Source organism: Polyodon spathula, chromosome 13 (assembly GCF_017654505.1).
Source record: "Polyodon spathula isolate WHYD16114869_AA chromosome 13, ASM1765450v1, whole genome shotgun sequence".
Lineage (NCBI taxonomy): Eukaryota > Metazoa > Chordata > Actinopteri > Acipenseriformes > Polyodontidae > Polyodon > Polyodon spathula.
In genome coordinates this window covers 5,992,974-6,005,347 of record NC_054546.1, presented here as the reverse complement: position 1 = coordinate 6,005,347, position 12,374 = coordinate 5,992,974, and the positions used below count along the sequence as shown (strand labels likewise).

The 12,374-nt window shown below is 36.6% G+C and overlaps 1 protein-coding gene across 1 annotated transcript in view; it reads right to left on the bottom strand.

Annotated features, from left to right (window-relative positions):
* Positions 1-7,264: 7,264 nt before the first annotated feature.
* Positions 7,265-12,374, bottom strand: part of cpxm2 (carboxypeptidase X (M14 family), member 2) — a 39,388-nt gene continuing 34,278 nt past the window's right edge. The window contains exons 12-14 of the mRNA XM_041269552.1: positions 11,488-11,627; positions 11,120-11,219; positions 7,265-9,042 (exon numbers count right to left, since the gene is read on the bottom strand). Of these exons, the coding sequence (XP_041125486.1) occupies positions 8,789-9,042; positions 11,120-11,219; positions 11,488-11,627 (494 nt within the window). The 3' untranslated portion in view covers positions 7,265-8,788. The remainder of the gene's footprint in view (positions 9,043-11,119; positions 11,220-11,487; positions 11,628-12,374) is intronic.

Here is a 12,374-nt window from a genome sequence, read left to right as displayed (position 1 = left end):
TAGTGTCATTGCTTAAGTTCAGTGAGTGAAAAGAGAAGGCAATTAATTAAATTTTCTATGGACTTCGGTTCTCAATACATTTTTAAAAAATACAAAAAAACCTCTCTATAATGCATGAATTTACGATACACTTACCTAAAACATATTTCTCATCTGAAAGTTAAAAATATTGAGTGAAGGCTGTACAAGGAGTTCAGCCTTAGGATATGATCTTTCTCTTTCTGACCAAAAACAGACTAAAAAAACAGTGGTGGCATTAAATTCAGTTGCTTTTTAACTCTATGAAAGAAATCTGATTGTTCCTCTTACTAACATCATTAAATGTAATAAAATACATTGCTGTGTTCAGTCACACGTTTGCAACTATATATTATATATATCCATAATAATATCATATATATATATATATATATATATATATATATATATAAACAATTAGGGATTAATCAGGCCAATTAATCAACTAATGAATTGATCGGAGATTAATTTTCTTCCACAATTCAATTGAGCAGAATTTTTTTGGACATAGAGTACTTTCTTCCTTCTTTATAATGTAACATAATATGAGAGTTAAATGTTTTCAAATTGGATTCTTGGTGGTATTTAAGAACAGTACTCTCGTTCCTGTTTTTGTCTTTGAGCATTATTTTTGTTGTTATTATTAGTCACACTGAATAAGTGCAAGCATTGAAATGTATTATAAAAAAGGTGGTAACTTCTGTGGTGTCATAAATGTAAATTATAAATCCATTATTGTTGCAGGAAATTAATAGTTGATGATGATGTTTCTTTAAACATATGTGTGTAATTAAAGTTTAATTTGAACTGAGTACCTTATTGGGATACTTACAAAATATATGGTTTACAGTCTGTATTGTGAAAAATATGCTGGATAACATTACCAAAAATTAATACAAACATGTATACTCTAAAGGGACAGTACAGGAATAGAAGTAAAATTCCAGCTGTATGTCTTTACCCATGATATCCATACCAGACCCAAGAAAATGCCAACTGCAGGAGTTCCTTTTGATTTTACAGGGGCCAGTTTGATTTTACTAGTGAAATGACAGGACCCCAGGCTATCACCCGCTGCAGACAGAACACATACCGGCACATGTTTGCTTGAACAAAAAGACTGAGCTGGGCTTTTGCACTGAACTGTATTGTGTCCCTTTAAAACAGTTTTTTTGCTTTGCATCTGCCAACTGTTTGTGGAGGAAATACATGTTAATAATTCACTGTATGATTAGATAAATCTTAAATTAATCTGTGCCTGAAGCATCTTTTCTCTAAAAAATCAAACCAACAAAAAAAAACACAAGATTCCTTACTAATGGTTTGTGTAATGGTATCCTCATTCTGCTTTCCCAATAGCCAGGTCCGTTAACACCACCTCGCTTTTACATGTCTGCAATAGAACTGCCTCTAAGATAAGCATGTTATTCCCTATATGTCTTAAATCCAATGACTCAACTTGAACAACACAAGTACACTGGAGTCAGAGGCTCTGGCCAAAAACAGCTTTTCTAGACTGGAAAGTAGTGCTTCAGAATTATCTGAATAATCTTTTCTTATTCTGTGATGTTTACATAGTTTTTTCCTTGTGTGAGTGAAGCCATATTAGATGATGTTATATATTTTTGTTAAATTTATTGTGATTTTATTAAAATAAAGGATTGAATGTTTAATGAAAGAGACATAGCTTTTGGTGGTGGTGATGTTTATTTTTTTATCACTTGTAGAAATAGAGTTAAACAAAAAATGCAATTACTACGAAGATATTATTATATTTGCACTAATACAATATTTGCATACCAGGAAGTGCTAAGTAAATAGCAACATCTTTGCATTTAACTAAAGTATTGGAGCGAAAAATATATGAAGGGAAATATATGATATACCAAGGCTGTATTATCTTTTAGCAGCATTTTTCTGTAGACCTATTAGTTTGTTGGTTATTTAATTTATATTTATATTTAATTTATTTTTGATTTTTCCTATATAAAACCAAGTAATCTTCTGCACATGAAGTAATTTGGAGTTACAGCATTTAATATTATTTGAAAAATCTGTATATCCTGACAAAAGAAAACAAACAAAAATAAATAAATTAGCACAACAGGAGGGAGACCAGTAATAATGCTGCTAATGCCAATGCAATGGTGCAGCTTGGCATGAGTTTAACCACTATACAAAAGAGCCAGACTTGTTTTCACAAGCAGTTATAGAGCGTGTAACCCCACTGTCAGCAGTTACATATGTATAAGAACATAAGAACATAAGAACATAAGAAAGTTTACAAACGAGAGGAGGCCATTGGGCCATCTTGCTCGTTTGGTTGTTAGTAGCTTATTTTTCCCCAGAATCTCATCAAGCAGCTTCTTGAAGGATCCCAGGGTGTCAGCTTCAACAAATTACTGGAAGGTTGGTTCCAGACCATCACAATTCTCTGTGTAAAAGAGTGCCTCCTATTTTTTGTGTCGTTTCTGTGGATGGACAAAGAATCATAGGTGAGATATAGAAATTGCAGAGCTAAACCATTGATAAATATCAAATTTTTAACCTGATCCTTTTCTCTGACACAAACTGAGCAAACTAAGTATACCTAAAAAGTTTACCTACTATGAACATGAAACAAATTGAACCATTATCTTACAGTATTCATAGTGTTCACCACCTTTGAAATATGCATGCTAGGAACAGGAATCCATCTGCATCAGATCCAGATAAAAGACGTGGAGCTTTAACAGTGGAGTATAATTGCCAGGCTGGAAATTGTTGCTCTTCAAGGCAGTCCTTGTTCGCAGTGAACACAACAGGCTTCAGATGAGATTCTGCAAAAACGAATTCTCTCTGCAGGGCTCAGCCCTTCAGGACAGATGACTGCTCCTATTGTGTTCAGCCAAGGTTGGTCTTAAGAGAAACAAGGGCAGCCACTCACCTCAAAACTTTCTGAAAAAAAAACAAACCACCATCTCACTACTGTGGCTGGGCCAATGAAAGCGTTAGCTGGGAAATTCATTGGCACAAAGACTCAGATCATAAAAATTATAAAACTGTGATGAATATGGAAGCCTAGTAAGTCCACAAGTGATGAACCATTTATCAAAGGTAAAGCATGGCAGACTGCAAAATATTCATAGAGACACACTTTTACATCAAAGGCTGGAATAGTTTCCAACTGAAATGGCCTTTGAACCACAATTAAGGTCATATGGCAAACCAGTCCTCCTACACATCTGCATGGTATTACAGGGAGAGGAGCTGGCATGACGCAACCCGCTCAAGTGTTTTCAGATAATTTAATCGATTCCAGATGCAAAGTGAAAATATTGATTTGCTAACGAAGCTGTGTGCTGTAAAACATTTTTCACATCTAAGTTCCTTAAACTATATATATATAGTGACAGAGTAGGGGGAGGGATGGAGAGCCCCTGCTGTGTGCATGTGTGTGTGGGTGTCTGGAGATGGAAATTGTGTTTTATTGAGTAATTGAGGTGTGATTGGAAAAATATGGAATGTGGCCAGAGGGTAATGAAATGATTGGTTGCCAATTACCCATGGTCACACTCTATAAAAGAACAAATGAATGAATGTTTGGTGTGGGTTGTGTAGGAGAGTCAGTAACGGAGAAGGAGTGTGCTGTGAACACTGGGATAGCTGTGCTTGGGTGTTGTACTTGTGCTGTGTGTGTTTAGGAGTGCTTGTGTTCAAACTGTAATTTTGTTTTGTTCCTGTGTTTGTTTGTTTTGTGTTTATTAAAAAGTGTGCAGAAAGCACACTAAAGGTTTCAACAATATTAACAAAGAATAATAATTACATTTTAAAGACAGATTGCTAGGGAAAAACTCTGTCATATGGAATTAATATCAATCCCCCTATTATGTAGTAATGCAGTTTTTTTTTTTAATCCTTGCCTGACACCTGTCAATATCACACACATTTTCTTCACTTACCAAGCCTAACCCTAACCCTAACCTTAACCCTTATCACATCCAAGATACATTTCTCCATCGTATGCAAAAATTCTAACATATTTGTCATTATACAAGCTATGCAAGATTGTCATAGAGCAGAACTGCATGGAGACTATTCCACATCAGGTTTTAGATGTTAGCAATTAAATAATACCTGAATAGAGGTGTAATTGGTGTAATATGGGTGCAATTGATTCAGTTAGGGGCATGGTTGTTGCAAATATCTGATCTAGAATGGCTCTAGATGTCCACTACAAGTTTCTTTTAGTATTACTAAAAATAAAAGTCAGTTACAATTTCAAATGTTATTTTTTTTAATTATTACTTAAAAAATAATATCAACATATAAGATTATGAAACAAAAACAAGAACATCTCTACAACCAATCAATAGCAATGAACTGCTACTGTCATTCTGCAAATGCCACTGATCCATCATATACACGTAACCTTCTCTTAGCCCTATTCTTAATTTTTACCAGGATTGTATATTGGGATATGCATTTCTAAACTTTAATCAGAGGTTACATCTTGCTGAGAATTCACTGCAGAAATGTTGATGTTGGAATTCCTATGAAAATGAGCAAATATACAGTATTTTTGAGTGGTTTGGAATGGTTTGATCGTGACACATTATATATTAAATCAAAAATCAGATTTTTATTGATTGTTTGGCACTCAGTAATTGTGTAGACGAGGGTAAACAATGTAAATCTGTGTTCTTGTTTTGTGTAGTGTACTTAACATGCTATTAAGAGGTTTGATTGCTTTTTAATTAATACCTATGTTAAAGGGAATTACTCCAAGTATCTGTACAAGCCTAGTTTTAATACACAAGTTCTATATTGTGACCCAATTCTTTAACACCTGAAAAGCAGATGGCCCCTCGACACAAATTCTATAGCAGAACACTTCAACCAGTTCCTCACAGTGTTGACAGAGTCACTTTAACTTTTCTGTTTAAGTCTTTGAAAACTGTGAAATCTTTGAAATCTGAGCTGGAAGCCAACCCACTAGCACTGTTGATAACGGATTTCCAGTGTTGTAAAATAGTGCATTTTTCATCAGTTGAAGTCCCCAAGAGCCAGGATCAAGGTGTTTCATAGAGATGTGTATGCAACTCGCCGGATGGGATTAATTTGTGATTGTTATTTATAGTTTCAGGTATTTTTAAGTTTTAGTTACTGTGGCGCATAGAACTAAAGATAAAATCTAAGCCCACAGGTTATTGTTCAATGTTATTATGTATCAGGAACGATGCACCAAAAGGTCATTGAAATATTGATGTGAGCTTGACTTTACCTTTACTGAGAATAATCATTCACATGTGAAAGTAAATACGCATGAACACAAATATGAAACGCTCAAGGAATATATTAATAGCATGAGATTCAGTTTGTATGTTATCACATTGTTTGTTTAAAAATAAGGGAATATTTCTCTTGTCATTGGAATTTGTAATAATAATAATAATAATAATAATAATAATAATAATAACAATAAGTGTTAACAATAAAGTTGACTACATTTAGCTAATTCAAATCATAATCTATTCTTCATAACAAAAACTATATTTCACGGAGATAGAGTGCTTGTAGAAATTGTGTGACAGTGTTAGTGACAAAGTCAAACAGACAGGACAGGTCCCCTACTGCTTGGAGGTCTGCTAGCTCCGGTATGGTTGTAGACCGAAAAACATGGATAGAGGAAATGCCCCCCACCCCTGGGTGGAGGACCCGTCCTTGCAGCTTGCCTGTTGGTAGAGACCCGGCTACCCTGTGAGGGACAGAAAGGTACACATATCTGGAAAAGGAAAGATCTTTGCGTTGCAAGGGACAGATGGATTTTGAGTGTGCGTCCCCACAGAAAGAACAGACATGGAAAAAACTACAGGGGCCAGAGAAAACCGTCGGATTTAAGTTGTTACAAATCTAGCAGTCCCCTGAAAATTTGATGGGACATCCGTACTTGTCTTCTACCCGGGAGGTGCTGGGGAGCGCTGAAGCGTGGATCGGCAAGGGGGAGGATAACCTGGTGCTGAACCGAGGAGGTGTTCTCAGGCTTCTGGAGGAGCCAAAGCTGCTATGTATGGCTGACTTCAGGCATAGATGGGTTGAATGCCCAGTGGGCGTGCAACTGATGTAATATTGATTAAATTACCAGTCAACTAAACAGTAATAAAAACAAACTCCAGTACAGATCAATATTAGTTTAGGTGCTCTTTATATTACTTTATGCCACTATTTGTTAGAAGCAAGTGTGACACGATTTCCAGCCCCTAGAAAGGTTACAATAGCTGCTTCTCTCATAAGGTGCTTCTGTATAATTGCAGGTTCCTTGGCTGTAGTTTTCTGCAGCTGCTGTGCTGGGGGATGGTGGGTGGGAGTGACAGGAGTGAGTGGGATGCAGCGTAATTAGGGGCTTGTGGTTGGAACCACATACGGTAAAAGGAAAGCATTAAAAATAAAGTGGAATACAGTAGCTCAGTACTGTATACCAGCCAGTTAGCTCCTATCAAGGACAGGGCAGTCAGCTTTACAGTACAGGAGGAGCCATCCTTTATCCAAACTGCCCTCTTATACCCCTAAGTGTCCCCTAACTTTCAACAAATACCTCTCCATCATCCTAATGACTGTGCTTTACTACTTCTTTTTTTTGTCTGTGCAGCCATGGTTATACTCCGCTTAATCATTTTGCATTTCCAGGAGTTCTTTCAATAAATTAAGGTCATATGAAGCAATGGAGCTGTGTTTTTTTTGTGTTTTTTTTTAATCTAAATTGACACAAATCTTTGAAAGTACAGTATCATGTTTGATTATTTTAATTTCCCCACTAATCCCCAAAGTTGGAATTTGTGTAAAATTGTAACAAAAACAAGTAATTTTTTTTTTTGTTGTTTTTGTTCGAAATTTCATTTTCTTGGAAACGTTTGCTTTATGGGACAAACCGTTTTGTCTCTCCCTATTAAATGATGTGTAACTATACTAGGCAACACCATTACATTAATTACTTGTTAAATCATTGATTATCTGGAACACTAGAAAAAAAGGCAAAAAGGTAATTTTAATGCTAGACTGAATATGTTTCCTGTCTTCAGTTCCAGTTGACTGTTTACAACATTCAGACTACATTCATGTGATTTGGTTAGCATTATCGACCATACAGCGCATATGGAAACCACACTTCAGTCTTCAATCTAGTGTATTCCATATCTCAGAAATAATATTAACTTAAGTCTCTTAGAATAATGTATTTCATAATGCAGATGGACACAGCTACAAACAGTAATGTTCATTTGCTTTTATTAAAGTGCAAGAACACAGTGAAGAATAAAATAACTCAATAAAAAAGGCAGGGCTTTGAACAGGAATATAAAAAGCAGTTTAGATCAAATTATTCTTCTCTAAAAACTGTATAAATGGTATACCCATGCATGTACATAATGTTTCACTAACAGCTTGACAGCCATATGTGGACCTGAAAGTAAATACAGTTACTTTTGCAATACATAGCAAACACTCCAGAACTGATACAAGAAGCAGTCATTTAAACTAACAGCAGCCATTCAATTACATTGTAATTATTTGAAATGAACTGCATGAACACCCTTTAGTAATTAGGACAGTTAGGTGGGTAGATGTTATTCATATTAAGCTTCATTGATGTTTAAACTGCTCTTTGTTGATTTCCTTCCTATTTAATTATACTGCAGTCCACTTTCTAATGAACAGATCTACAGGATTCAACTGGTTGCAATGCAGTTTCTCATTCAAAGAAGAAATAACATGTAACTTTATCTCTGAAGGGATCTATGTGCCCATTACGGAAAATAATGTTGCACTGTTTTATGTGGCATTATGGTTACTTAGCCACTAATTCTCGTCTGTCAATTTTTCAGTTATAAAAGTGCTAGTGACAATTTCAATCAAGCTCCATTGTAGACATTATCTGTCAACTCTGCTCCATCTGTGACTTACTGTATTAAATCACTGGGTTTTTGTAGTTGGAAGCTTTAGAAAATATACAGTACAAGGTACACACAGGTGATACATGTATTTTTTCAACCATGGTTTGTACAGTACATCACTCACTGATTGCAGTTTCAAGCCACGATATTGAGGGTTTCCAAGTTTCCCAAAACTCACATCGCTAATATTAAATGCTGTCAAGATTGTTTAAAACAACAAAAGGATATTATTTGTTTTTTTAAAAAAAGACATTCATCTTGGTGTGCTGCAATTAGTTTGTCAACAAACTATTTTTGAAAGGACACATCAATCTCCTCTTGCACAATAAATGTGCAAACCCCTTTAAACCCAGTTCCAAAACCATCAGTGTTACAGATCTGAATTTGGGATGAAGCAGTTATTTCTGTTAAAGAACAAAGTAAAGCAGAAACATCATGCAACAAATTGCAGTGCTGTTTAAGAAAGATTGAAATAAGCATGCAATTCCACACGAATGGGTTCCACAAACGACAATGGCGACAAATTCTTATGACTTCCGATACCAACAACAAAGAAAACATCCCTGGCAGTGGAATCAAATATGACTAGCTTATATGTTCTAGTTATTGTCTCATCAATGTCCTAATTATACAGATAATAACTTAAAAAATAATGGGACAGATCCCATTGTAATTCTTATGGATTTGTGACCATTGCCAATCTGATTAAGGTAACCTGCAAAGTATATGATTAGATTACCGTTCAGTTCTGCCCATTTTTTTCTCTTTTGATTCCTACACAAGATTAGCCTTTTTGCCACAATGGTGCACTTGAATGAAGTCTGTCTCCAGGGAAGGGTTACCTATGCCTGTTGACCCCTTTGCTGTGCTCTTGGCCTGGGGTGCCTGGCGGGAAGGTTAATGGGCTGCTTTCCGAACTTCTCCATGATCTCTTTGATGCGTGACAGGTTTGTTCTGGTCATGACGAAGTCACACTGCGTGGCGCCCATGTCGTAACCCACCTCGCAGACCTTGGTGGAAGAGGAGTAGCCCTCTGCCCTGGCAGTCACCTTGTACTCGCCTGGGTTTAGGAGACGCCAGTAATCACCATCGGCAGCTGTTGAAACACAACATGGGGAGGTTATAGTGTTACAGTGCAATTGGGTGATCTTTTTGAGTTTGCTTTTTTCTTTATTATCACCAAAAAAATTAAATATAAATAAAATAAATCACATAGGGAGCTTTTTTATGGTCCACACATTTTTTTTTTTTTTGGGAGGGGGGGTGACATACACCGATGCGACTTAAATAATTTAAAAAAAGGACAACATTGCTGACACTAATATTAAATGACTGCTTTGAAATGAAAATGATATTCAAGTTACAAATATTAATGTTGTCATGGGTGCATGTGTTGTTGCAGTTTTACTTTGCTTTTTATTTCAATTTCAGTGTTAGCCTTTTTTTTTTAGGGAATAAGGGATATAAAAAAAAAAAACACACAAAAAGTCTTGAAGCATGCAATTCCAAAACAGAATCAAAAAACATCACCATCACAAATATAACTGAATACGTGGCGATCTGGCCTGGTGGTGGAGGAGATATCGACAACCTTTCCAAGAAACCTGAAGTCTGTGTTTTTAGTCCTTTTTTTATTTTCAGCAATAGCATGAAATAGTGTTATGATGATATCTTCCTGCTTGCTGAACTGCAAATAAACAATTGTGTGGGCAGCTTTCAAGGCAACCTGTGGGCGACATCCTAAACAGTGTGATGAGGATAGGAAACACTGCCGGAGTCAGAATCTTAAACTTCACTGGCAGCAGTCAATCCGTCAGCAACAGACAATACCTAGCTACAAACCCCAGGAAGAACTGGCGTGCAAGAAGCTACCACAGAAATGAGCAATGCTTCTTATCAATTCATACAGGCTACCCAGCCAATTAACACAAGTTTACAAGCATTCACCAAGGTTTTGAATTTTCTTCTCTCTTATTAGCAATATGAATACTACCAATGGTCCCACCTGTGTGCTATTGGGACTAGTTACAATCAGTATACAATTGATTCTAAAGAATGAGTGAACACCCTATTAAGCTTTTTTTTTCCCCCAACATTGCATGTGGTTGAGTGGTTAAAGTTATCTGTCTTTCAGGTGATACGCTGTTGTAAGTGACACTGCAGCTGATGCACAGTTCACACACCCTAGTTTTTGTAAGTCACCTTAGATAAAGGCATCTGCTAAATAAACAAATAATAATAAATTAACTGAGGATTTCAAATATTTCAGAATGTCCAGATCCTGAGTTCATTTATCTTGTGATTGCAACATAATGATTGATTACACAGCGCTGTTACTCAAACTGGAGATGTATTGTGTTTGTTGTACACAATCTAGCAAAGTGTTTTATCTATCAGTAATTTAATGTTATGTGATTGTAGAAAGATTAAACAATAATTTGAATAGAATATTTCCAAGAGAGCTAGTGTGGCAGCGAAAAAGTTAAACGGCAGCACTATTGTTGCATACCTCAATCACAACAAAGAAAAATGACAAGTTTTTATTACAAGGCTATCAATAAAGATGAAGGCTCTGACAATTTACCAGTAATTATCCCATCTGTATGACTGGCCTATTTTTGTATGATTTGCCTTTTGGCATTTACACATACTGTACCACAATGCAAAGGTCTTCTTAATTAAAATGTACTTTTTAAATTTCATTTCATTTTTAGTCAAAGGGCTCTGTGTATCCAGTACAATTAAGTCATGAGAACAATACATTTGCAATGGCAAAGCGTGGCTCAGTTGGACAGTATTTGCATAGGCAATGAGCTGTATGTATTAAGCTTTTTCGTAGCAAGGACTCAAGTGGCTAGAGTTTGCCATAGCATGTTCTGAATGCCTGCACAGAGGCTCAGCAGCTTGTCTGATTATTCTACATTACGTACTGCAGAAGTGGACTGAAGTGATTAACACATAATCCCTTCCACACCGAAATGAAAATGTCAGGTTAATAGTTATCAATCCCATTGCTGATGTTCTAAACACGTCCAATACAGTAAATAGATGTATTAAATTCCACTTGTTCAACCAGTCAAAACACTCTTTGAGCAGCCTAAAAGAACATAGTGATACAACTCTGTCAGGAGTCCCAGCAATGGCCAGCACTGATACAGTAAATAACCCCTCACCAGTTTGGATATCATGGTTGATTCCTTCCACTGATATAATGGCGTTAGCGATCCCTCTTCCTTGCGGGTCAATGATGATACCTTTAATACCCCTATGGACCTGTAAAGTAAAGAGACTTGTTCACCAATAGAAAACCAAAGTTGATTATACCTAACCCCTGGAATGAGTTTGGGTTGCATGTCATTTTAGGGAAGTGCATATTACAGAATTACCTAATTCCATTCTTGTGTAGTCATACAGGTCTGATAGCACACAAAGCAATGCAGTTCTTACACCTCAAGATATTCACACCTTCATTTCAACTGAATACTACTACTACTTGCCCCTTTGAGTGCCCTCGTGGGTATTGAGCTGCTCTGTTCTGTACCTGCTCCATAAACACAAGCAGAGACTCGCGGTTGTTCTCCCACTCTTCCGGCAGCTCGCTCTCATGGGGAAATTTATCACAGCCCACATGCACAGACAGTTCAAAGCAGTTGGTGTGCAAGTAGCTGAAATCATTCATACCTGTCGGAAGAGAAGGGTTTATCTAGTGGCTACTATAACCATAATGTGGACATCAAAGATGAGAGGCATACTGTACACCTTTCTAACACCAATGCATTCCTCATTATCAGCAGAGGCATACTGTATACCTTTCTAACACCAATGCATTCCTCATTATCAGCAGAGGCATACTGTATACCTTTCTAACAGCACTGCATTCCCCATTATACAGCAGAGGCATACTGTATACCTTTCTAACACCACTGCATTCCCCATTATACAGCAGAGGCATACTGTATACCTTTCTAACACCACTGCATTCCCCATTATACAGCAGAGGCATACTGTATACCTTTCTAACACCACTGCATTCCCCATTATACAGCAAAGGCATACTGTATACCTTTCTAACAGCACTGCATTCCCCATTATACAGCAGAGGCATACTGTATACCTTTCTAACACCACTGCATTCCCCATTATACAGCAGAGGCATACTGTATACCTTTCTAACACCACTGCATTCCCCATTATACAGCAGAGGCATACTGTATACCTTTCTAACACCACTGCATTCCTCATTATACAGCAGAGGCATAATGATCCTAGAGCTACTTCTCAAATAAAACTGCTATGCCCATACTCCCAATTTTACGAAACTCTCAATGTTAATTATAAAGCTTTAGCTTAGAATGTAGTATACCATACTTGAAGGAATCTACTCCAGTTTTCAAGCAAACTGCATCTTTGTGATCATATTTTTAGTTT